The sequence below is a fragment of the Anopheles marshallii genome, chromosome 2 (genome assembly GCF_943734725.1).
Source record: "Anopheles marshallii chromosome 2, idAnoMarsDA_429_01, whole genome shotgun sequence".
Lineage (NCBI taxonomy): Eukaryota > Metazoa > Arthropoda > Insecta > Diptera > Culicidae > Anopheles > Anopheles marshallii.
This window is the reverse complement of record NC_071326.1, coordinates 48,692,601-48,719,939: the sequence shown is the minus strand read 5'-3', so window position 1 is coordinate 48,719,939 and position 27,339 is coordinate 48,692,601. Positions and strand designations below refer to the sequence as shown.

The following is a 27,339-nucleotide window of genomic DNA, read 5'->3' as shown; positions in this document are numbered from 1 at the left end:
GTTCTATTACAATGTGTGGTGCAGCGATACGCTTTTAGAAAGCTAAAAACATTTGAAAGAATTTAATAAACTAGATGAGGTATGTTTTCCCCGTATCTATTGGTGTGCCAATAACTGTAAAATCAAAATGTAACTACCCAAGTAGACAATATAAACAAACTATCTTCAACGTCAATTCAGTTAGTTGTGTAATCCGTACTATTCGATCGCCCGGGAGCAAAGAGCACGGATGATGGGGATTGTATTAACCATTGCGTTAATTCAAGAGCTGCACGAAAATTGCGTATGCTCCGTGCAAAGCGTGAAAATTATGTGAAAAGTGACACCACCGAGCTTTAAAAACACCACCAAATGGCTACACAAAAACCAGGAGAGTGGGCCAACTCATTGTTGGCCCGTTTTGAGGAACAGGTATGTAGAAAATCCGCAACGCCGAAATGCATTGTAGCACATTTTGCAGGGCAGCGCCCCATTTGGGGCTACTGCTGGAGCTCTCTAGCTAGTGAGTTGTTCAAAAGGTGCGCGGGTGTTACGAAGGGTAGTTGTCAGTAACGGGAGGAGAAGATGCAGAAAAATCAATAAAATCTGTTCCATCAACTGGCATGCGCGCGTCTCCCATTCGTGTGGGAAATGTTTTCGTTCTTTCATGCCAGGACAGGCGCGTTGCATAGTTTTGTGAATGAACTGAACTGTGGTCGCATGGTAGCAGTGTGGTTGGTGCCGGTTATGGATGTACGTGCGCGGAAGGGGTACAGGCGGTTTGTTATTGTTTTCGTCCGGCGTGTGATGGAACTGTTGTAGCGTTTCACGTCGTTCCGCGCTTCTGCTTCAATCAGCAAAGGGTGGGGAAATTACCTGTTGTAAACACTGCTTTAAGGGGAAGTTCTTATTGTATGGCGGCAGGGTTTGTTTATAGTCTATTTCGATCGCAAGCGAAGATGATCCACCGCGCCGGTACTGTATTTGAAGTGAGGGCCATGCAACAGTTTCTAATATCGAAACAATGTTTCGTTCATGAGAATGAAAGTCCATCATGGCCTGAGTATGAATGAAAATCTGTTCCGTTCGGAGTGTGCGCACATGCATGTAATATGGGAGGAATGGCATCAATGAACGGCTTTTTGAAATAGTTATGGATAATTGTGGTGTATGATTTCTTCTTGGTGAGCGACTTACATGAAAAATAATATACTTTTGAAATAAATCAATAATACATTCCAAAACCGCGATTTTCTGTTTTCTTTCTTGTCAGCTTCCCTATCGTACTGGACCACATGGTACTCAGGCACGCCTCAGCATTGATGAAACCATGAACTGCTTGATACAGATCTCTCGTTACCGATTTTCTTTGGTGATTTCCGGTTTGACGAAAATGTTGCAGCGTGTGAACGAAATTGTGAGTATTGGTCTCGGTTTTCCAAAAGCCCATTGGTAGTGTTTCTTGGAACCTGAGCCTAGTTCATTATTTTACAGTTTCAACCGCCTGCCTGTCGCGGCCATGAACCGGAACGCTGTTGCTATGACTCGTTGATCATAATCTTAGAAACGCTGGAGCGCTGTTTATCCGGCCAATCAAAGGATACAGCACGTTTCGAAGAAGCCATGAATGTGAAGCTGCTATTGAGAGAAATTTGTCAGTTCATTGGTAAGTGTCATGTGATAAGGAATATTGATTGGTTTTCCCACTTTCTATTTGTAACGTATGTTTTTTTTCCATTTTCAAAGATATTCAAAATGAAAACAATCAAAATGCTACTTCGTTAAAAGCGCTTGCATCGAAAGTCCTGTTTGCATTGTCACAAAATCATTTCGGTGCGGTATTTAATCGCATATCGGCACGTCTGCAAGAACTGAGTACTTGTGCGGAAGAAAACCCCGACTACAGTGATATTGAGCTAATCCAGCACATCGATTTAGATGTGCACCGGCTGACAAAACTTCTGACCGAAACAATCCAAAAGTTTAAATCATTGAAAAAGTCTGCCCACATGATCCTGCTCAGTTCGCTGGAAAAAGCGCTCTGGAACTGGATAGAGTTCCATCCAAAGGAGTTCGAAGACTTACAGCGAAACCCAAACGACGAGTTGAGCAAATGTTGCGAAACGTTTTTCGATATACTGGATTCATATTCAGAAAACAAGAAAGCACGAGCGGCCGTCTGGCCGTTGCAGATAATGCTACTAATACTTAGTCCGAAGGTTCTGGAGGAGATTGTCAATGCCGATTCGGGTGCTCCGTGCTCACCACGCCATCTAAAGAAGAAACATTTTATGGAAGGCATCAAGAAAGGACTAGGGGCACACGCGTCCTCAAAACAATCAACCGAATCGGCAGCAATCGCATGTGTGAAGCTGTGCAAAGCGTCCACGTACATCAACATAAATGATTCGAACAACGTCACGTTTCAGCTTGTGCAAAGCGTAATTAATGACCTAAAGGCGCTGTTATTCAACCCGGTAAAACCATTCTCGCGAGGACAAGGTTTCAATTTTCAAGATATCGATCTCATGATCGACTGCTGGGTGTCCTGTTTTCGTATAAAACCGCACAATAACGAGGCACTCAAAGTGTGTCTCAGCTTGAATTCTCCGCCAGCTTATCACTTTGTCATCGTAAGCTCGCTGTTGAAAATCGTCACACAAGCTCGGTTACCATGGTGGCCACAGATCGATCTTGTGTATGCCAGATCGGGAGAACTACGAGGTCTCTTTACGGATACGCTAAACAAGGCAACCCAGGGTTACATCGCACATACACCACTCCGAATGATCACCTCGTTGACACTTAAATCAAAAGATGCCCAGAGCCGATTGACAAGACCGGACGAAGGGCCGGCCCACAAAGCTTTGCTGTTGCTCATGGTGCGTCTCATCCATGCCGATCCCATGTTGCTGTTAAATAGTCTCGGAAAGGCAGGTCACGAGGTACAAAGTTCTACGCTCGAGCTAATCAACGGACTCGTATCGCTCGTACATCAGCCGACCATGCCAGACGTTGCACAGGAAGCAATGGAGGCTCTACTAGCGCTTCATTCGCCTGATAAGATAGAAGTATGGAACCCGGAGGCTCCTATCAATACTTTCTGGGATGTGAGTTCACAGGTTCTGTTTTCAATTTCGCAAAAGCTAATTCAGCATCAGATTGCCAACTACACGGACGTTCTCAAGTGGCTACGCGAGATACTGATTTGCCGAAATACGTTCCTGCAAAGGCATAAGGATTACGCAAACGTTGGAAGTCAGATAGCGATTTGTCGACAAGCACATATAAAATTAGAAGTTGTGTTCTTCATGTATCTATGGTCTGTTGATTTGGATGCGGTAATGGTATCGCTTTCCTGCTTCGGGTTGCTTTGTGAAGAAGCCGAAATACGGTCCGGTTCTGATGAGCTTACAGTCGGCTTTATTCTACCAAACTATCATCTCTATCAGGACCTTTCGCATACTTCAGCAACACTAACATCTCCACAGAACGCCGAATCACGTTACAGCTTTTTCGAGCATCTACATGGTCGTGTGACACTGCAGCGCAATATAATGTCGCTGTTGCGAAAGATTGAGCATTGCGTAAACGGCGTGCAGCCGGCATGGGAAGAAACATTTCGCAATTGGGAGGTAACGAGTAAGCTATTGCAGAACTACCCTAAAGGTAAACCAGAAGAAGGCCAGGCCGAAGTATTTCACCGTAGTATGGGCAAAAGGCGCGCAAGTCATCAAAGCTCAGAACATGATCTCGAAGAACAAATTACCGAATGGGCTAATATGACGTGGTTTCTTCTGGCACTCGGCGGCGTTTGTCTGCAGAAACCTCGAAATCAACGACAGACGGCCCAAGGATACAATCTTCCGCTAGGAACTGCAGGACCTTCGTTAATGCAATCGACAACCTCTCTTTCCAGTTCGAGCTCGGGCCGTGGCTCGATGCATCCAATCATGGGATCTTTAGTATCATCAATCGGGCCGGGCAGCAGCCAAGAGGTTCAATATTGTCCCGTAACACAGTTCATCGGTCAACTTCTGCGCTTGCTTGTTTGCAATAATGAGAAGTTCGGTCCCCAGATCCAGAAGCACGTGAAGGAGCTTGTCGGGCAGGAAATGTCTGCCCATCTTTACCCAATCCTATTCGATCAGATACGGTCGATTGTGGAAAAGTTCTTTGACCAGCAGGGTCAAGTAGTCGTCACGGATATCAACACCCAATTTATCGAGCATACAATCTACATTATGAAGTCCGTGCTAGATGGTCGACAAAGCAAGGATCAGAATGATCAACCTGCGAATGCGGAGCATCTCGGCGTTACGAGCATTGAAAATTTAATGCTAGCAATCGTACGCTATGTGCGGCATCTGGATATGACCGTACATGCAATCCATATCAAGACCAAGCTATGCCAACTGGTAGAAGTGATGATGAAGCGTCGTGATGATCTGGCTTTCCGTCAGGAAATGAAGTTTCGCAATAAGCTGGTAGAATATCTGACCGATTGGGTCATGGGTACATCGCACCAAATAGCACCACCCGGATCAGGTGATGTGACGATAATTACTCGTGATCTTGATCAAGCGTGTATGGAAGCAGTGGCGGCATTATTGCGTGGATTACCCCTACAACCAGAAGAGTCTGATCGCGGTGATTTGATGGATGCGAAGAGTGCTTTGTTTTTGAAATATTTTACACTGTTCATGAACCTACTGAACGATTGCGTAGATGGTTCAGAGGCGGATAAAGATACGAATAATCCCCCCTTGTTACCTCCCCGGCCTAGAGTGGCCGCAGGGAAACTCACCGCTTTGCGGAACGCAACTATTCAGGCGATGTCGAATCTGTTGAGTGCGAACATAGATTCGGGTCTGATGCATTCGATTGATCTTGGGTACAATCCTGATCTACAGACTCGTGCAGCGTTCATGGAAGTTTTGACGCAAATTCTGCAACAGGGGACAGAATTCGATACACTCGCGGAATCTGTGATGGCCGATAGATTCGAACAGCTGGTACAGTTAGTCACAATGATAAGCGACAAAGGCGAATTGCCCATTGCGATGGCTCTCGCCTCCGTAGTTACTACCTCCCAAATGGACGAACTAGCGCGCGTGCTGGTAACGCTATTCGATGCAAAGCACCTGCTGTCACCGCTGTTGTGGAACATGTTCTATCGAGAAGTTGAAGTTTCGGATTGCATGCAGACACTTTTCCGTGGAAATTCGCTCGGAAGCAAGATTATGGCCTTTTGTTTTAAAATTTATGGTGCAAGCTATTTGCAAGGCCTGCTGGAGCCCCTAATTAGGCCTTTGTTGGAAGAGCCGACAAGCAGCTTCGAGGTGGATCCGGCTCGTATCGAACCGAGTGAAGATATTGAAGTGAATCGTAAAAATCTGATTGCACTCACACAAAAAGTGTTTGATGCGATTGTTAATTCGGCAGATAGGTTTCCGCCGCAACTTCGTTCGATGTGTCACTGCTTGTATCAGGTGCTGAGCAAACGGTTCCCGAACCTCCTGCAAAACAATATCGGAGCCGTAGGAACGGTGATTTTCTTGCGTTTCATCAACCCAGCGATAGTGTCACCCCAGGAACTGGGAATCGTTGGAAAACAAGTACCGACGCAAATAAAGCGAGGACTAATGTTGATGTCCAAAATTCTACAAAATATTGCCAACCACGTGGAATTTTCGAAAGAGCAGCACATGTTATGTTTTAATGATTTCCTACGCGCTCACTTTGAGGCTGGACGACGTTTCTTCATTCAAATTGCATCGGACTGTGAAACGGTTGATCAAACGTCGCATAGCATGAGCTTCATATCAGATGCGAATGTACTTGCGCTGCATCGTTTGCTCTGGTCGCACCAGGAACGAATTGGTGACTACCTTTCGAGTAGTCGAGATCACAAGGCAGTTGGAAGACGACCGTTTGATAAGATGGCTACACTGCTCGCTTATTTAGGTCCTCCGGAGCACAAACCGGTGGATTCGCATCTGCTATTCTCATCTTACGCCCGCTGGAGTTCGATCGATATGTCGTCGACAAACTTTGAAGAGATTATGGTGAAGCACCAAATGCACGAGAAGGAAGAGTTCAAGACCCTAAAATCGATGAACATCTTCTACCAAGCAGGAACGAGCAAGGCTGGCAATCCCGTGTTCTACTACATAGCCCGTCGTTATAAGATCGGTGAAACAAATGGCGATTTGCTAATCTACCACGTAATACTTACGCTAAAACCCTTTTGTCACTCACCGTTTGAAGTGGTGATCGATTTCACACATACATGTTCGGACAACCGCTTCCGTACAGAATTTTTGCAAAAGTGGTTTTATGTTTTGCCTGAGGTTGCGTATGAGAATCTTTACGCTGCCTACATCTACAACTGCAACTCTTGGGTACGGGAATACACAAAGTTTCATGACCGTATACTCGCTCCGCTGAAGGGTTGCCGGAAGTTGATCTTTCTCGATTCTCCGGCAAAATTGAACGATGTGATTGACCCCGAACAACAAAAGCTCCCCGGAGCAACACTTTCTCTAGACGAAGATCTGAAGGTGTTCAATAATGCGCTCAAGTTGAGCCACAAAGATACAAAAGTAGCGATAAAAGTTGGTCCCACAGCACTGCAGATTACATCAGCCGAAAAGACAAAGGTGCTAGCTCACTCAGTACTTCTGAACGATGTATACTACGCATCGGAAATTGAGGAGGTGTGTCTAGTGGACGACAACCAGTTTACGCTTTCCATCGCAAATGAGAGTTCGCAGCTAAGCTTCATCCATAATGATTGCGATAACATCGTGCAGGCGATCATCCACATTCGCAACCGCTGGGAGCTCAGTCAGCCCGACTCGGTTACAGTACATCAAAAGATCCGGCCGAAAGATGTGCCAGGAACACTACTGAATATGGCACTGCTAAACCTTGGTTCATCGGATCCAAATCTTCGAACAGCTGCATATAATCAACTTTGCGCACTAACGGCCACCTTCGACTTGAAGATTGAGGGTCAGCTGCTTGAAACGCAGGGACTCTGTATACCGTCGAACAACACAATCTTTATTAAATCAGTAAGCGAAACACTGGCTACCAATGAACCACATCTGACGCTAGAATTCCTTGAGGAGTGCATCCAGGGATTCCAGCGTAGTACTATTGAATTGAAACATTTGTGTCTCGAGTACATGACGCCCTGGTTAGCTAATTTGGTGCGTTTCTGCAAACCATCGGACGAAGGCAAACGGCAAAAGCAAGTGGCACTAATTCTAGAGAAATTGATTAATCTCACCATCGAGCAGAAGGAAATGTATCCCTCAATACAGGCAAAGATCTGGGGCTCGATTGGGCAAATCCCAGAGCTGATCGATATGGTGCTGGACAATTTCATACACAAGTCCGTGAGCTCTGGTCTCGGATCGCCACAGGTTGAAATAATGGCAGATACCGCCGTTGCACTTGCTTCCGCAAACGTACAGCTTGTGGCAAAAAAGGTGATTGGTCGACTATGCCGTGTGATGGACAAAACGTGTCACTCTCCGACACAGTACCTCGAGCAACACATGATGTGGGACGATATTGCAATCCTCGCGCGCTACTTGCTGATGCTTTCGTTCAACAACTGTCTCGATGTGGCACGCCATCTCCCGTACCTGTTCCACACGGTTACGTTTCTTGTCTGCACCGGTTCACTGTCGATGCGAGCCTCGACTCATGGACTCGTAATCAACATCATCCACTCGCTATGTACCTGCACTAAGCCGTCCTTCTCAGAGGAAACTCAAAGGGTGTTGCGTTTATCGTTGGATGAGTTCTCCTTACCAAAATTCTATCTGTTATTCGGCATCAGCAAGGTAAAATCTGCCGCTGTAACCGCTTTCCGCTCATCCTGTCGTCATCCCAACGATCGATGGCTAGGCAACGAACGTGTATCCCAGGCACCTCCGGCCGATCGCGAGCGTCTCGCTCTCCCATCGCTTGAAGTAATCACAGAGGCGTTATTAGAAATTATGGAAGCCTGTATGCGTGATATTCCCGACTGCGATTGGTTGCAAACGTGGACATCACTTGCAAAAAGCTTCGCTTTCTGCTTCAATCCCGCACTGCAGCCACGGGCACTTATTGTGTTTGGGTGCATTTCTAAGAGTGTCACGGACCAGGATGTTAAACAACTGCTACGTATTCTTGTGAAAGCGCTCGAATCATTTAATGACATAATTTTGCTCGAAGCACTAGTGATGTGCCTGACGCGGCTTCAACCACTTCTCCGGCCAGAATCTCCGATTCATCGGGCGCTCTTCTGGGTTGCGGTAAGCGTTTTGCAATTGGACGAATCTACATTATATGCTGCCGGATTGGCACTACTTGAGCAAAACCTTCACACGCTCAACTCGCAGCAGTTATTTGACAACCAAAACATAGCCGATGTGATGATGGCCACACGAGAGCCATTGGAATGGCATTTCAAGCAACTTGATCATGCCGTCGGTTTATCATTCAAGTCCAATTTTCACTTTGCGCTCGTTGGTCATCTGTTGAAAGGGTTCCGACATCCTACACCAACTACCGTCTCTCGGACATCACGCGTGCTGACAATGTTGCTGGGAATTGTTGCCAAACCTCATCGGCGTGACAAATTTGAAGTAACACCGGACAGTGTCGCTTACTTAACTGGTGAGAATTACACTCGATGCAGAAAGCATTCAAAGTACCACTGAAATTCGATTATTTGTTTCTGATACGATTTTCGTTCACTCGTTTTAGCACTCGTTTGTTTCTCCGAAGAAGTACGTTCGCGATGCCACGTAAAACACACCGTTCCTCGATGGCCTGTAGAGTCGGGTGGTTCTGGTGATTCGGGCAGTGGCAGCAGTAACGATCCGTCTGCACCAAACTCTGCCGGCGGTGGACCACTAACCGGTGGCTCAGGTGCCATTACTTCTAGTACATCTGGTGGAAATAGCGTGCGACGTCAAAAATCCTGGGATATGTTGGATCAGTCCGCTATCCAGTATGCACGCCAGTCGCACAAAGTGCAACAGCACCAGGTAAGTTGTGATGTAAATTTATCGTAACGTATTTATCGTAGTCGTAATAATTGACGACTAGTTTTGTAATCTGAATTATCCAGTTTTTCGGATATACTTTCTGTTGACTATAATATTATTCTGGTTGATCCTAGAGGCAAATTGTGACCACTATTTGCCAACTGCTGGTTTATCATGTCTCTTTCTTCTTTCAACTGTTCTCTCTACATGAAACTACAACTGTTGTTCGCCTTTAGTCCCTGATGGCTGGCTGAATGTGATTCCTATAGTTTTACCCATGTAACCAGGCGTGTTCAATCGCTCCATTCATCTCTCTTTGGGCCATACAATTCGCGTAGGCAATTTCCTAGAATTCTTTAATATGAAGAGCAGTATTTGAAATGCGTTTTCATGGTATTTTCCTGATCAAGCTGTAGCTTTATTTATTTAAACTTTATTGATTCTACGGAGTTATTCGCTTTTGCTCTTTGATTTATAAAGATTGTCCTTTGGGTCGAATACCTTTCTTCAGTATTTATCCAAAAATAAATCTGAATCTTCGGGAAATTGATATTAAAATGTGTATGCTCTGTCTCTTTGTTCGTTCCCTCGCAAATGTTACTCTAAACTCATACAACTCAAATATAACATAGCTGAGTTAATTTTATTTCCTACAGCAATCTGATTGTAAGGTAGATGTAATGGTTTCATCTCTACTGCCCGTTGGTTGTTACCGATCGTTTGAATGGTTGAATTATTCGAAGTTTAGTAATGGGTATTATCAATCAATATATATGTTTTTTTTAAATTATTATTTAATAAAAAAAATTCCCTAATATCTTTTTTGAGATTTATTAGGTTAAAGATAAAATTTGTTCGCTTGTTCGTGAAGCAACTAATTGATTGGTTTTATGTAACTACGGTAGCTACTGTACATACCACTCATTGTACATACATTAGAATCATCTATCATACCTTGCTCATTATTAATCACTTATTCTCATCGTGCACTTCAAACAATTGTTTCGGTGTGTATATGTAAGATCTTGTAAATAGGAATCGTGAGTGGAGTAGTTAATAATTTACTTACGTTGCTCACGGGTAATATTTGAAACAAATTGTATGAGCTATGTCCTATTGAAAGTGTTATTCTGACTACCTTTTTAAGTAAATACTAGTGTCTAGAATAAATGTATTTGTAAGACGTACTTACGATCGAGACACACTGCACAAAATACTCGCCAATTTCGGAAGGGACATTTTAATTTGAGGCTACTGAAAACATCCTTTTTAATAATCCGACCACAGAACACGTGGATTGATACACTTTTCTACACCAACACATTGCGAAAGTTTATCTGTGATCACATCATACATCTTTGACGATCGGTTTCTCACTTTGATTTCATACCTTCCTATTTCAACGTTCTATTTGCCGTATGCTAACAATCTTACCCAGAAAGTGTAAGAAAACTGTTCCACAACAAACAATATGCCTTCCTCCCTTTCGCATTTTGCCCGATTTTATAGGAACCGGTGGTAATCAGAGGAAAATCTTGGAGAAGTCTTGATTCAGCGCACAATCCACACCTGGGGATGATCAGTCATTCCTCTTTTGTTACTCACGGTAACACCATCACTACCACCACCAACAACAACATCAACAATATGATCAACATGAACAGCAACACTTCAAATTCCATCACCATAGGCATGCCCAATTTGAACAACAACCCCATCATTACTAACATCAGCAGCAACACTAACAATTCTTCTACGTCTAGTAGTACCTTCGTAACTGCTAGTACTACTGCCGCTAACGCAGCCAATGTGGCTGCGTCCATTGGCGTCGGTGCGTACCAAAGCCAGAGGAACGATTTTCGTAACCGCCGCTCCTCGTCCGAACCGGTCAATCATGGGCAAATGGTTCTGATAAACCCGAACGTTGCCAAACTGATTGCGCTCAATCAGGGCCACACGCCCACGTATGGCTATGGTGCAAATGTTGGTAGTGCTACGACCGGGGCAACCGGTGCTGCTACTGTTGCACACACGATTGCCTGCGCTCAGCCTGCACCGCCAACATCTCCACTTCCGCCGGTCATCGGAACGTTGCCGACAATGCCAACAGCGGACGAAGAGCCTGCCGAGCAGACAAGGGATGCGGCAAAGAAAGGGACAAAGGACGAAAGCGAGAACTTTATCGTCGACTGCTTGCAAGACATATCATCGATCAAAGTAAGAACGCCCGAACCGTTTGTTCGCATCCATCTTGTCAGTCTGTCATATTTCGGATACTTTGCTACTCTACTCTTACTCTTCAAACCGAATACAATCCACTATTACAATCCACCACCACTACAATTACTTAAATCCGAGCTATGTACAATTAAAAGCAAGTCCTTTTCGTTTAACGTTTGCCCTTTAAAATCCTCCGGTACTGCTATGAAACAAGTATTTACTGTACCTATCTATCTTTCTCTCTGCTCAACATGTCATCAGCTCGTGCGTATGTGGGCGAATGCAAATATGTGTCGTTGTTTTTGTTGTGTTTGAATAACCTCTTTGTAATATTTTGCCTGAACAAATGTACAATTTATCGGTTCAGCATAAATATGTACGTTGTACTATTTTATAACTAATGGGTATTTATCGTACTTACATCACCGACGACCCGACGTGACACTTAGAACAAAATGAGCTTCAAAAGTTGTCTTCATATTTCAAATCAAAATACGTTGAACACTAGCGCCATCTCTATAATGAATCGCTTAGTATTCTACTTTGACACAGACGCAAAACTTCCAGGCCTTTTGATATGACAGTTAACTGCACGCCATGACAGTCAACTGTATGTCCAGAGACTCGCAATATTTTTTCAACTTTTCACATCTTTCTTTTTGGTTTGGAAACGAATAAAATGATTTGCTTGTGTGTTTTGCTCAATTATCAGTACAGAAACTAGCCTCACACTTCATTCCCATTTTGTATTTTGAGAAGTAATTTCGATCTAACCAAACGTCCTCAGAGCCAACTCAGACTTACTTTAACAGAAGTTATGTCCTCATTTGGAAATGACAGATCCTTCATATTGGACACTTTTTTAATGCAAGTGCCACGTCGGTTCGTCGGTGTTTGTATGCTGTGTTATTTCTTTTTTGTATAGGAGTTTTCCACGAAAAGCGCACGTGATCCAAATGATATGATAAACAATAGACTTTATTTAAACAAAGAATAATTGATCGTTAGGTTAAACGGTGCCTGAATTGATTTACATCAAATTTGAGAATGAAATCAAATTTAATACAATTTTTTTAAAAGTATATCTTAGATATGTGATCACTGTGTCTGGTACTGTTCTTTGCTTTCGATAGGAAAAAAAGCCCTGTAAAAAATAGGATGCTTTGCAAATCGGAAGGATCTTGAACAGTTCCGTACATAATCTAATTTACAAATTATTATTATTCAGCTTTTATTGCATATCACTTTGGTATTTTTTTTCTTTTCTCCTTTCATTCTTTGTCTCATCACGAATCTACTCCAATGCTCATCGGAACTCGACGATGAGATTGTGTACAATACCATTTGTCAATCCTTTGAACACGGATCGTGCTATACAAACATAAACATCTTCACGCAAACATCATTCAAATGCACTTTGTCGAAATATCCAAATTTTGCCTTACCGAATGTACACATATATACGAACACACTTGTTCTCTATTTCTGCTTCACTCGATAATTTCAACTTGTAATCATGATTTTACGGGTTATATCGAAAAAATATCGATAAAATTGCAATAAACGTAACCATTATTTTACTGTATCAAAATGATGCTTTTCCCCTTTTCCCTTTTACGATATACTTACGAATCATTAAAACTCTACTGAATCGCGTAACTGTTTTTTGTTTTTTGCTAAATGGCTCTTATCTACGTGTCTTTATATGTGTCTACTTTATCCTCTGGTTCCCTTAAATTTCGCCTATATGGTCTACTATCACACATTTACTATACTTTCCTTTTATTCCCTTAATACACTTCCATTATCTCTCTTTCTCTCTCTTTTTTTCTTTTCATACTTCTCCTTTCTCTATGCATGGTGGTCTGCCATTTCGTGTTATGTGGGAAACGTTTACATGAGGCTGTTTCAAATGTTGATTGCACTATGTTGGAAAAAAAACTACTGTTTTATTTTAATGTTTTACGGAACACGCGACTTTTGCCTTTGTGTCCATTTAATATTGCCACTCTTTCTAACATTTGGGCTAATGATTGGTATTGGATGTTTATTTTATTTGTTGTTCTCAAAAACTGAATATTGTTTTACATTTATGCATCACTCCCGTCCAACATTGAATACATACAAAAATATTACACTCTCAAAAGATTGCACGAATGCTGTTCAAAACCCACCGCTCCTTCTCTGTTCCAACCACCAAAGAACGCCTGGGTAAATCAACGCGGATTGACAATCGCCAGAAGGTACTGGAAATTAGACAAGCAAAGCAAAAAAAAAAATAAATAAACAAGCAAACCATCGTCACATATACATTTCCACACCTTCTCCTTTAGATAATTCACACCTTAATATAAATTTACTCTCAGTGTATGGTATTTTGAATCCTTCTCTCTCCAAACGATAAGCATCCTAGTTTTGTTTTCGCCTGAATATTCTTTTGGTATTATCCATCTACACTAGTGCACAATTGTAACGCGTATCATGGTCACTTCTCGGTATTATTTCGTGCAATGGTTAATTTAACATTTTCTATGATTACTGGTCGGTTGAATATTAGAACTTTTAACATGTTTTGTAGTTACTCTTGTCATCGCTATGGCGATGCATAATTTTGTAGGTCCACTTTCTTAGTATATTTGTTTTTTTGGGTTCCATATGCGCTTCTGTTTTTTGTTTTTTCTGTTTATTGATGAAATATTTAAAATGATATAATATTTGTTTCAATGTTGATAGTATGAACATCAGCGCAATACTGCCAGACCTTTCTTTATGAAAAAGTATAAATATCAGAACTGTGTGTTGCTATTATATGTATTTTTTACACCTGTTTTCACCTACGTTCGAATTTCGTGACGCTTGCTTTAAGTCGCGTGCCGCTTGCTTCGATTCGCATGCCGTCTTGTTCCGATGCGTGCCGCTACGATTGAAGCATGTGCCGCTACGTTCGAATCATGTGCCGCTACGATTGGATTTTTGACATCCCAGGCTATTTGTACACACCTGATTTTTTTAAGCTGTTGCCAGTTGGAAATCATTTGTAAAATATGAAAATGCCAATTTTTAAGTAAATTATCGCCTATTCTATAGTTGTGTATTTGAAGAATTTGATAAAAAAAAACTATGAATTGGACTATGGAAATTTCTAGCTGTCGAATGCTCCAACCAGGAGTTGTCAAAAATCCAATCGAAGCGGCATATGATCCAACCGTAGCGGTATGTATCCGAACCATATGGCATGCGAATCGAAGTAAGCGGCACGCGATTCGAAGCAAGCGGCACGCGATTCGAAGCAAGCGGCACGCGATTCGAAGCAAGCGGCACGCGATTCGAACGTAGATGGAAACAGGTGTATTTATATCCTCATTTGTACATCCACGTGAATTCTCTCAACCTATCGCTCTCTCTCTCTCTCTCTCTCTCTCTCTCTCTCTCTCTCTCTCTCTCTCTCTCGTGCGCGCGCTTTCTCCTTCTCTCTGTCTGTCTGTCTTTCTTTTTTTTCTCTTTGTATACCTTTCAAAAATTCTAATGCCGTCTAGGGTATCGATTAATAACAATCGAAACAGGTAGTAAACTAGTAAATACAGGTAGTATTTTCAAACCACCCTGTCATCTTTACCTTTCTACTACATCTATTATGCGTGCTTTACAAGAACAGTAGCAATGAAATAAATCCCACAACTCGGGACTCGTAAATGTGCACATCACGCATATCTCTTACACCAATAGTTTCGCTTGACAGGACGCCAGCCGTTTTAGCCCTTAAGTCTAATCAATGTTATCCTTTTCCCACCCAACCAACAGGAACGTGGTTCACGGTCATCAGTCTCGAACGAATCAAACGTACTGCTCGATCCAGAAGTGCTACCCGATTCATCCACGCAGGCGCTGGTGCTAACGGTCCTGGCGACGCTGGTGAAGTACACTACTGACGAGGCTGAAACACGTGTCCTCTATCAGTACCTAGCGGAAGGGTCAATCGTATTTCCGAAAGTTTTCCCTGTTATGTGAGTGTATTATGATGTAACGTGATGCACCGTACCGAATGCCAATGTTTCGTTTCATTTTTTCATCATTTCGCAGTCATTCACTGTTGGATCAGAAGGTGAACAATGTCCTATCCGTGTCGAATGACCAAATCGTACTAGCTTCGGTGCAGAGCATCATACAGAATATGCTAGCAAGTGAAGACGCCAGCCAGCAACCGTTGCACTTCCTGCAAAGTTGTGGTTTCGGGGGACTATGGCGTTTTGCAGGACCCTTCACTAAGGTACAATGAGTGATGCACAACGGATGGACGAATGTAACTAAAAAAATTTTTTTAACCGCAACAGTACAATATGATGGTCGAATCGTCCGAGCTGTTCGTAAACTTTCTGGAAGCGATGGTGGAAACTTGCCTCCCGGTGGAGGAAACCACCCCGATGCCACCGTCCCCGCGGCCGTACAATCTCAGCTCCAGCTTAAGCAGTCTCACTCTTGGTTCGCCGACAGACAAAGGTTCCTCCTCTAATTAATACTAGTCCGAGATGTTCCTCTGTTTTGGTTCCGTTTCGCTGTTTTCTCGATGTGTTCCCGCTCGCCGCGGTAGCAACGAAAACTACCGTCCCATGCCCTGGTCGGACAGTTTCTACCAGCGGCTGCGGTCCTTCTTTACTCGCTGTATGGATCATTTTCTGTAGAACTACTATGTGCTCGTTGACGTTTTGTTTTCACCGACAATTAGTTTCTGATCGATGTTTTTCTTGACCATGGGCAAACCACACAACACTCCTTCTTTGCAAGCATATTCGGCGGGTGCAATTCGGGCGTTTTAATCTATTTTTCACTATCCGATTGTTTTTCATAATAGTGTAATCATCGCCACCTTGCTGTAGTAGTATTCGACGCTAAATGTGTGTGCGTGTGTTTATATGTAAGCCCATGCTGTGTTTTCTTTCTATTTCGATTACAGAGGAATTTGATCTCTTGACCGATACACATAACAAAACATACAATTTGCTAACATACCTAGTACCTGTGCCTCTGCCATCATGTTAGAAATACTTATGAACCTGGGATGTTATATATTGTTGTGTAGCGTACCAGAAAGATATTTGTTACGAACGTTATTATAATTGTTTAATTTTTAATTTACGTTTACTACGTGTAGTACCAAAATATAAAAAACTATGGCAGCTATAACCATTACTCATATTAGATGTGTTTAAAAATATGTACGCTAGGTATTAGCATTGCCCGTGCAATTCTAAAGAGTAAAATGTGTAACATTGTTGTCGAATCCAACGTGCAAATCAGAGTTTGTGTGTAGAGCCTTGAATATAAACTAGAAAAATCTAGAGTAATCAACAACAGGATATCAATGTTTAAAGCTGTCGACTTACGGGCGTTGAGGTAAACGTGAAAACCAAAATTTCAAGTCTAGTTCCCGAGACCTCAAATATCTGCGTTATTCTGTGACTATCTTTAGGAAATTTCCAAAATACGATAGCCATACTTACTTAATACAATGAATATCATAGACCGCAATCGACTTATTTTACCACGTAGCCGGATAGTCAGTCCTTGCTACGGGGGATTGGCCTGGATGGGATTTTGGTCCGGTCCGTTCGTGTGAAAACCGGCGCCGCTACCATCATGCCACCGGGCCGCCCCATAGAACGCAATCTAATACCTATTGCAGTTGTTTGTATACCCATCAGCTCCTCAACGCTCGTAGTCGGTCGGTAAGATTTAAGAACACCAACGTATAGTCTCATAAGCCATTAGAACAACCTCATGGCCAGTAGACCTGGTAGATAATTGTTAGGAAAATGAGAACTAGTTGAGCAAAGCTCTATCCAATTGTATTGCGTTTAGTTTAAATTATTTCTCTCCTTTTGCTGCATTTAAGCAGCTGTATTTCAAAAATTACCTAGATGCCATTTTGCACTTTATTTTAGCAATATATTATTTATTTTTGTGTTACACCTCTTACGTATTGATTATAGAAGATTTATATCACACAACAGTGCGATCCCAGTTTTGCATTTGATTTACGTTGCTACGATCAAAACTACGTTGCTTAATTCTCGTTCCAAACGAACTCTATTTGTTTAGGTTTTTTAGGCTAGCAATCTTTCAAAATATAATGAACAGTAAAGCTTTGGGTAACCAACTTAATGAAGTGTATCGATAATATCGTCAATACTCGTCGTGCTGAATTGTTCTTTTTAACTACTTTCTACTAGCCTAAAGATCGAGAAAGCAACCGTAAAGGCTTCCAAGCTTTATAGTGAGATTGAAAGTATATATGTAACCGTTTCTCTATATATAAATATACATACATATGTATTATATATATATATTTATATATGTATGTTATATATTTATTTGTCGATACGGTCAGGCTTTTCTAACGAAAAAAAATTATTTATATATATTCAATATATTTTTTTTTCCTTAAACAGATTTATCTTTTTCGAGCATGTGTATCGAAAACCTCTATCAATTTTGTGTTTGCATTTCATATCCAACTAATTGGATGTTTAACGCTGTAATTTGTCTGTTTCTCTAAAATTTGTAAATTTGTAAGTTTCATAATTATTTCCCTTTCTTATCTGCTTTCCGATTCTTTTCTTTCTGTCTTGATCTTCTTCTCTTCTCTATTCTACTCCATTTCTAACGCTTTTCCATGCGAATGCATACATCTCGATTGTTGCGGAACTTTAATGTTGTTTCCCGGTGTAACTGTAACATTTTATTTGGCGTTCTCATCATTTGCGATGTTTACATTTTTTCTTACTAAAATCTTTCGATTCCAAACAATTTCAAATGCATCGCCCTCCGTGATGATGTTTGCTGTTTCTCCGTTTGGGTTAACGGATGTATCGTCCATCGCACTTCTAACACATAGCATTTTCATCAGAATCTCTAGATCACGATGGCTTTAGCGGAAGCGTTAGTTCGCTGCGTCGTGCGTCCTGCAGCAAGGCCCGTACAGGCACCAAGCATCGTTTCATAGACAGTCCGACGCACAATATCTAGTCGGAAATCTGGTGGAGCGCCGGCCGGATATTGCCTTCTATTGTTGCCGCAGCTAGCCGCGCTGGAGCTACCACCAACGATATAGACCGATCTCAGCGAAACACAGCGGCTCCGAACGAACGATTAAAAACCACCAACCGGTCGATTGACAGTACGCAGTACAATTAGCCTTGGCGGAAACATCTACTCTTAGTTCACTAAGCAAACTGCTTGTTAACGCTACACGCGCTAGCAGATACAAAGGTAGTAGCTTTCTGTGTATAACACTAATACGTGTCAGCCAATTATCTACGTCGCTCACACTCAATGTATCAGTGTGTCAGTACTTTATGGTTACAATCCTCTGAAAAAAACTCCAGCAAACAACACACGCTTTGGACTGCAGTTGCAAGAACTGTACTGAACGATGGCTCGACTTGAATGTATCTAGAAGATGATAGCTATTGTGGGACTGACATGTCCAAGTCTCATAAAAGTTTGAGATTACCTGTAAAACTAGCAGACACCCTTCCCGTTCTATTCCTTTTACCGTTTGTCGGATGATAAGATGTTTCATACACAATAAGTATGAGATCAAATCTGATCAAAAAGTACTCTCTTGTTTGCTCCCAAGACTAGTTAATTTAATATTAGTAGAACACGTATATCATATTTACCCGGCGCGTCAAGTTCGTCAAGCGATCAGATGGCATTTGTTGGAGCTGATAACAAAAAGGCTAATGAGAAGATATTACACTGTATTCTGTAAGAAGCATGATAAACGAAATTTACAAACTACTCACATAATTATACACATAAAACAATATTAACGAAAACATATTTTTGAACAATGAATATGAATGAATGACTATTCAGCAGAATCGAAACAACTGAAACGAAATATTTTCATCAGAATGGTTGCAGAATTTTATTAAAAGGTTTAGATTGCAAGATGATTGAATTTAATCACTCGCATTAAATGTATATTTTATACATGGATTCTATTAATAAATGTTTGATCATCCCATAGGAAATTGTAATTGGTTCTTGCGAAATTTAATTTAATTTAGTTTAATTGATTCATTTTTTTCAATTTCTTGACATACGTAAAAAAATTATGGCAAAAACAGGAAGTGCTATTTAGTGTGCAAAAATATCATCATCCGAGTATGTTATTCCTTAATCACATTTTCTTTTTCAAGACTCTTCAACAATGGGTTAGGTACATAAAAGTACATGGAGGGAATCTCATCAGGATCGCCTACTCGTAGCTCACTGACTTGTTGAGGCTGTGTGGTAAAAATTAACTATATTACACCATTATATGATAATCATTCCAGGAGATCAGGAGATCTCTGAACAGACATAGAAAGCAGTAGACAGGGTCAGTGCGACAGCCGACTTGAGAATGACGAGGTGACGACGAGCTCTCATCCTTAGCCGAAATTTTCAGAACCAACAATTTGAACAGAACGCTTAAACATGGTCTAGGAGAGGCTTTCCACCATTATACATCTTGATTACGGATGCCACCATTATAAATCATACAGATATCGGAACAGGAGGAACTACGAAAGGAGTGGAAGCTGGGTATCAAACGCCCAGTGTACAAAAAGGGTGACAAAAAGACGACCTACGATACCATAGATCGGACAGAGTTACGGACCACCATGCAGCAGTACGGATTCCCTGTTAAATTAGTGCCACTGTCAAGGACTACAACGGGTGGAGTGCAGTGTGGTGTTGTGCTTAGTGAATCTTTTGAGAAGAGTCATTCAAATGAAGCTTTGGTGAGGAGTCATTCAAATCAGGAATCGATTCTCAAAAGATCCATGAATCCTCCGAGCAGTGGCGGATGGCCCTTAGAGGCCTTCCAGCGGAATGAACGTTAGACCCTTATTTTGGTAACTGATGAGCGGGGGTGTACATAACGTACTAGCTGGAGGTGAAAAAACTTGGATGATTGATGCAATCTTGGAGGATTAATTCATCTTTTGAATATAAATTCTGACTCATTCATTCCATTCAAAGATTAATTCAGAATCGTGAATTCACTAATGCAATGCAGAGTGAGAGTATCGATCATGCTGTCAGAACCATTTGAATCTCACAAAGGACTTAGGCAGGGCATCGACATCCGGGGCACGATTTGTGTCCGTTCACTTCATTCCCTTGGCTTCGCAGATAACTTTGACATCATCCTATGGGACCTGTCGGAGATTGGGTGCAGCCAGGGGTGAAGGAAAACTGCCCAGAACCGAGTTTCCTGAAAATGTGTTGGTGACCTGACCATGTCAGCACGATGTGCTCTACTGTGAGCGGGCCAAGAAGAAGGCGATGACAATCATTACCCGGTGGTACTGATGGTAATGGTGCCGGTCTTTCATACCACACAATACCGGCACAAAATCCAATCCGACACTTTCTCTCATATGAACGAAACGTTATGTAATTACTGATGTTCCAAGCGCTCTGTAATAGGGTAGGATCCGAAGCCTATCGAAGGTTCTACAAGCTCTCCTACTCAACTCCTATTCCGTCACGTCCTCTACGTGCAGTCTCAGAACACGCCCCAACGCCTTGAGCGGATGGTGGCATATGGTAAAACAGGAGGGGGGTGGGTAGTCCGGGATTCTGGGCTACCTGAACGTCGAGGGGACAACTAGACGCTAAACTAAGCTGTCACGAGGCCCTCCAAAGGTACTTGGTGGCTTGGGCGCAGGGCCCGTCACCCAGCCTCAAATGTCTGGACAGACTACAGAAAGCTTAAGGAATTTTCGAAACAGACGTAACGGTATACGACCCACGCTACGCCCCCGGATTACGATTTTTATGGGCTCATGGAACGTACGCACTCTGCATAGAGCCGGAGCCTTAAAGCAACTGGATCACGCCCTAGCCACACTTAACATGAACCTCTTAGCCCTACAAGAAATCTGGTGGCTAGGAAATGGTGTGCAGAACAGGTGTGGCAGCAACCGCTACGACATTGACTATAGCTGCCACGACCGCCACCACATTCTCGGAACGGGTTTCATCGTAGGACCCCGGCTAAAATCGGAGCTCATCTTCAACGAAAGGCGAAATTCGAGCTTTCGAGCGAAAGGCGAAACGCTCTAAAAACGAATATCATCAATTGTGCAAATGCCACTATCCCACCACGTCGGGGCAACACCAGATCTGGCTAGTTCGACGAAGAATGTAGACAAGTGACCAAACGTAAGTACTTCACATACCGAGCAATGCAGCAGTGGCATAGAACGCGGCCATGCGCAGATGAATACACACGGCTCAGAAGGGAGGAGAAAATAAGATAAATCAATAAATAAGCCTATCCAGATCCTGGTATACACTGATGACATAGACATCATTGGTTACGGCTCACCTGTGTAACGGATGCTTACCGTAGGATTGAGCAGCCGGCAGAAAACCTCGGGTTGGAGATTAACGTGGCAAAAACCAAGTTGATGGTGGTACGTCATGAGAATTACACCGGACGACCCAGCCCGTAAAGTCATTTTAGATCTTCCACATGGACAGCGGAGGCGTGGTATGTCCAAATTGAAACGTAGTGATGGCGTTGATTCGTCGGCCAGAAAGGGGGGGATAATGGATTGGCATACGAAGGTGCTCGATCGTGAGGAGTTTAGAGGACTCCTGCAGCAGACCAAGACCGCGAAGCGGTTGTAGCGCCGGATAAGCAAGTAACTAAGTAAGTAAACCGAACAGCGGGAAGAATAGATGATTTTGTCATGCGATTCACAATATCACATCAAGTTTCGTGAATATTTCACATTTATGGTCTATAATAGTGACCACCAACGATCCCAACGTAAACCAACGATCTGGTCGAGATTTGAACCTATGTCAGGTGTTGTGGTAGAGCCGTGCATTTCCTATTTTACTATCTCACCGAATAGTACATCAGCTGTCGTACGTTTAAGTAACCAAGTGGTCTACTTCACTAGCTTGCTGAAAGTAATAAGCACAAGCTATTGATCTAGCCATATACCAAGGGCTTTTACTACGTTGACCCTATTGGAATGAACACCTTCCAGGATGTAAATCAAAAAGGCGGAGCAGCGGAGAGCAATGCATTCTAAAAATTAAGCGTTTGCGCATAATATTGCAATGCCCCGATAATTGTTCACTCGCGAAAGGTTGAAGGAGTGTAATGGACCCCTATTGACCCTATTATATGCACCTTATCCTAGTAATGAACCCTTTTTTTTATTTATCTGAAGAACGGCCGGCCCGTATATCTAATTATGTATTGTATTGGTTATATATCTAACATAACTATTCTATAGGTGGGTATGGCGGACTGGATCGTTCAATTCAGAAGAATAAACGAAAAATACTTACTTGGAGTCGCGGCTTCCAATCGTTAAATTCAAAACAAGAAAAACACTTACTTGAAGTCATTAAGCTTTATATCGTTTTATTTTCAATTAAAAGTTTTATTCATCCATTCACACGTCCTCTATCGAAAAATGCTTGTACCTGCGGCAGTAGCTACGGCACACACTAACCGGTTAGCACTGTTTCTTTCTGCCAAATACTGCAGCTAGCTGCCTACACGTTCAGTTAGCCACACAGCTCGACGCCTGACGTGGACCTTTTAAAACATCGTTTGTTCTTCCAAGCTGGCCTAGTCTAGTACTGTCACGAAGCAGTGACTTTAAGCCTACCTACCTGACTTTAAGTGTACAGACGGTATGTACGCACACGTATCAAATTGTAACAACAGCGAGACATGACGACGAAGATATATGTACATGGTTGAATGGTGTTGTAGAATGATGCTTAATCTTCCCGATCGCCTGGAAGCTACATTGAATTGGCTTGCGGTTCTGGCACGCCTCTCATCGGTACTAGCGTACATCTTCACACTAAATGTATGATTAGAGAGCTTGGAGGATGTAGCTCTCACAGGACGTACATTGAATAAGTTCTCGTTATATCAAATAGGAGATATATTATTAAAATAAATTAAAATTAGAGAATGCATTTCAATGCTAACAGACGTCAAGGCTCTTCGAGTCCTTCACCCGCGAGTGTGTTAAGTTGTGGTTGCTGGTGCAAACATTGAATTGGTTGGGTAGGGTGCATGTGTGTAGACTGGATTCTAATAGTGCAACTTTAAATAAGTTAAGTATATGGCATAAGTTGTTTTTTAATCTGCTTATTTTTTTTTTGTGCTTTTTCCCTGTTTTCTAGCTCTATTCCTTATTTCGTAAGTTTCCCATGTTCGCTGCATTAATGGCGTGATTAAAGCCCAACGAAAGATTCTAGTGCGTGGCTAGTCAGGACCGGTTGAACCCTGGTTAAGCCCTCGTTCGAATCTCGTATTGTATCGGTGCGAAAACAATCACAACACTAGGTCTAGTTAGGTCGTATCGGGTAAACGAACGTTTCCGATTCGTCTTTCGATAGCACATTTTTCGCTACGCACGTGTACGATCCCATATCGGCCCACCGGAGTCCGGTGATGATCAGCTCACCGGTTGGCAGCGTGCGGAATCGTGGATCTTGCAGACTGCCGACCACGTTGCCTTCTTCGTTCAACCAAGTAATCTCGGGCAGCGGGCGACCAATTGCCTTGCACGGCAAAACCACGGTTGAGCCCATGTTCTCGAACAGCGTCTTGTAGTGTAGCGTGATGCGTGCTCCCTTCAAGTTCTTGAACATCGAATCGACGGCAGCGGATGGGCGTAGCAGCGGCATGTCGGAGAAGTTGCCCAGATGCGATACGCTGTCAACGTGGTGAACGGCGGTCGATGAGCTAACTTCCTGGCCGGCCGAACGCCCGATGCATGTGAATGTTGTTTGTGAAGCACGTGATGCACGGTCAATCACCAACCGCGTCACCACGCGTGCTACGGACGTTGGGTTGTCCTCCGTGATAACGTTGACGCTGATATCTTCCCACTGAAATGGGCGATGATTGGGACGAGAGAGAAAGAGAGAGAGAGAGCGACCGAGAGTTAGAACGTCTTGCTAAAGATTACATATTAACAGTGAAAAACGCGTGTAGAAAATCACTTACATCGGCTGTTTGACCACTTCCGTGCACCCACTGGACGGTCGGTGTCGGTGATCCCATTATTTCGCACTCCAGCTCCACGGTGGTGCCACGGATCTGTGCAACACGTGCCGGCGGTGCGGACGTAATTTTGACGAACGTGGGTCTTATCGCACGGCCACCGTCCGCGCGCACACCTTCAGACGATGAGGCAGACGCGGTTAGTGCCGTGTCCGGATCCAACACGACGGCACGACCGCTACCGGGGGCGACCATCAGCGGCAGCAGGCACAGTGCCAGCATCAGCAAATGTTTGAAGTTCATCATGTCTGCAAACTAACCCAGAGAGAAAGAAAATCAGCTGTTTGCAACGTTTGGTTTGTCGGCGGTGGCGGTGGTGCCAGGGAGAAGCGTTCAGGGGGAGAGTTAAACGTATCGGATAAAATGCACCTGTGTGGTGTGTTTGCTTGCTCTCGTCATTTCTATTGTAACCACCACGAATAGGTCCGTGCGGCATCGTGCTCTATCGCAAATGAACGCTATCGTGCGCGAGAGAAACAAGACGACTGACCGCCGGAACAGCAAAAGGGCTCGCTCTAGTGTGTTCATTGGAATGAGAAATTCCGCTCGGAATTGCATCAGACACCTTTGCATGTGCGACTGTGCAACCCATGAACCGAACACGGCAGCGGGTGGACTTTTTTTTGTTTCCACTAGCTTCGTACGCTACCCGTGCCACACGGTTGAACGACTCAGTTTTGGCCGATGTCACGTGTTTGGTTGTGCAAAAGGTTACTAAACTCGCATAAAGAACTAAATCCTGGGGGATTGCGGGAAAACGGACCAGATCAACGACAGCGTTGAACGGCCGATTCCATTTATGCATTTGCTTCGTTCTCCCATGAGATCAAATATCATTGCGATAATTTGTATTTTTAGAGAACCGACCGCCAGGCGGGTCGTACGTGTACATCGTACTAATAGCGGAAGCAATGACGTTTATCGTCTAGTGTCCGGTGATGTGTTTCTTGCGCTTCTGTATCATCTGCCGTGCGACTCATTGACTGACAAACACGTGAATTTCGCTTAACATCCACAGCGGAAACCTGGGAACCAATTTCGCCTTATCAGCATGATCCATGGCGCCAATGTAAAGTGTGCGTACGGTGCGGGACCGGCCAATCGGGACGCACTCGAGTGACATCATCACTATGTAATCCGTCACACACACACACACACAAAATGACACGACCGATAACGACCGCGATCGTCGGGTGTGTCGGGCGCTTGTCTTCCGCGCTGTTCTTCAAGCGCTTTACGAGTGAAAGCCAATGTGGAACAGAGATTATGGGGTGAAAAGTGATGGTTCGTTACCCGCGGGATGGTGTCTAAATTTACCGAAAGCAATGCCACACTGGCCGTCGTCGGTTGACACAACGTGCATTGCAAAGGCCAGCGGCAGTAAGGTTAGGAGGTGTACTCTGTACCGAGCAAAAGCAAATTCCAAAGGTTAAATGGGCAGTGACAGGGGGGTCGGCCGTGAGGAACAATGATCGGGTCGGCGGGCCGAAGAAAATGAATGGCTCGCGCACCGTGCGACCCAAATATTCTTACGCTGGCCGTTACACGGACACGTTTGCGGTTTCGTTAGATTTTGTCTGAACCGTACACTACGCAGGGCCCCGTGTGCTCTGGTTAGGGTTTTTTTTCGTTACAAATCTTTAACCATCCCAAGTACTTACTTTCTATCGTATTCGTTCGTTTTTTTGTTTGCTTTTGTTCGCTATGAAAGTTCGCGCCCGCGGCTCTGGAGATGGTTGTTGCCGCTTTTCGCTGATCTTCGCGAGCTTCTGGAACTTGGGCAGGTTATGCTGCGTCTTTGTTTCTACTTCGTCTGGATCGTGATTGGAGCGCCCCAAGTGAACGGCAACCAGCGTTCAATGTGATTCCCAAAGATGTTCAGATGATCGACAAAAAAAAATCGCAACCGAAAGCCACGAGCGTAAATCTTCCTTCCTAATTAGTGTCCAATTGAATTTTCTCGGTTTTTGTCGCTTTTCCTTTGCTGTCGGCTTTCGGGGGTTTTTTTTTTGTATTGGAGATGGCTCAAACTACCAACTCTTCTACACGGTTAGAGTGTTCCGTTTGCCTTCTTCCTTTGCGATAGGTAAAATTGTGAAGCAACTTCGACGAATAGACGAGAGAGCCCGACCAGAAGTGACGGATGGGGGAATTGTGGATCCCGCGAGCGCCGTTGTCTGCCGTCAGTAGCAGTAGTAGTAGTAGTAGCAGCACCAGCCTTCTTTTAGCACGCGCGAACTACACTGGCGCCACAATCGCTTCTCCGGTTGTACGTCGTTGCGAACTCTTCGCTTTATGTACTCAGCTTTCTTTGGACGAGTTCTTTCCCGTTGCAACCCGTGGTAGCTCTCCTAAATCCGATTATCCGCTTCTCGACTTCAGATGATGCCCTCTTCTCCGTAACAATCAGAATGATTTTTTCGTTTGACTTTCCCGTTCTAACGTCCTTTTTGTTGTACAAAACACAACCTCTCTACCTATATGCTAAGCACACCCCGTAGGTAACGTAGGCCAAATATTGCTCACCAAAAAGTTATACGCGCACGCACACGCATGCACACACACGCACACTAACACAACGCCGTATGTTATGTAATGTTCGAGTTTATGAGATGTTTTATCAGCACATTTAGCAACATTAATTCGGAAAGGTTCACTTTTTCGCCGAAGCTCCACATATGGACGAACTGCGTTACTGCCGGCGTGGCCGTCGTGCTGACGATGTCTTTAGTGTGTGGGAATGATGTTACCTGCTTGGCTGGATAGGCGCGTTTTGAGCACGGTTACGATAATGGTCCGATTTATTTCACGGAAAGTCGTTTTACCGGCGATTCACTTTTTCAATACCGGAAGGTGCGATCTTAGGGCAATAGGCGCTAGAAACACGCGTACACGTGGTTCTTCGAACTACGGTGTCTTTTTTGCAGTTTATACCACAAAGCCTACTGCTTTCTTTAGCCGCACGTCACACACACACAC

The 27,339-nt window shown here is 43.5% G+C and overlaps 2 protein-coding genes across 2 annotated transcripts; one reads left to right on the top strand and one right to left on the bottom strand.

The window, feature by feature from the left end:
- The first annotated feature begins 351 nt into the window (after nucleotides 1-351).
- Nucleotides 352-18,275, top strand: LOC128719913 (neurofibromin). The gene is made up of 11 exons (XM_053813555.1): nucleotides 352-411; nucleotides 1,253-1,396; nucleotides 1,459-1,645; nucleotides 1,726-8,658; nucleotides 8,749-9,032; nucleotides 10,542-11,249; nucleotides 13,400-13,495; nucleotides 15,054-15,256; nucleotides 15,333-15,519; nucleotides 15,584-15,749; nucleotides 18,157-18,275. Exons 1-11 carry the CDS (start codon nucleotides 352-354, stop codon nucleotides 18,273-18,275), a joined length of 9,087 nt encoding a protein of 3,028 aa, XP_053669530.1.
- A 5,364-nt stretch (nucleotides 18,276-23,639) lies between these two features.
- On the bottom strand, nucleotides 23,640-24,606 carry LOC128707649 (neural/ectodermal development factor IMP-L2). The gene is made up of 2 exons (XM_053802608.1): nucleotides 24,304-24,606; nucleotides 23,640-24,185 (listed from the first exon to the last, which is right to left on the bottom strand). The coding sequence occupies exons 1-2, from the start codon at nucleotides 24,604-24,606 to the stop codon at nucleotides 23,640-23,642; spliced, it is 849 nt and encodes a 282-aa protein (XP_053658583.1).
- Between the last annotated feature and the right edge of the window lie 2,733 nt (nucleotides 24,607-27,339).

Excerpts from the sequence above, each read along its gene's own strand:
- LOC128719913 (XM_053813555.1), top strand. The coding sequence starts at position 352 with ATGGCTACACAAAAACCAGGAGAGTGGGCCAACTCATTGTTGGCCCGT. Across the intron at positions 11,250-13,399 it reads AAGACATATCATCGATCAAA|ATTGCACGAATGCTGTTCAA; the intron begins GTAAGAACGCCC and ends CACTCTCAAAAG. Across the intron at positions 13,496-15,053 it reads GGATTGACAATCGCCAGAAG|GAACGTGGTTCACGGTCATC; the intron begins GTACTGGAAATT and ends CCCAACCAACAG.
- LOC128707649 (XM_053802608.1), bottom strand. The coding sequence starts at position 24,606 with ATGATGAACTTCAAACATTTGCTGATGCTGGCACTGTGCCTGCTGCCG. Across the intron at positions 24,186-24,303 it reads GAAGTGGTCAAACAGCCGAT|TGGGAAGATATCAGCGTCAA; the intron begins GTAAGTGATTTT and ends CGCCCATTTCAG.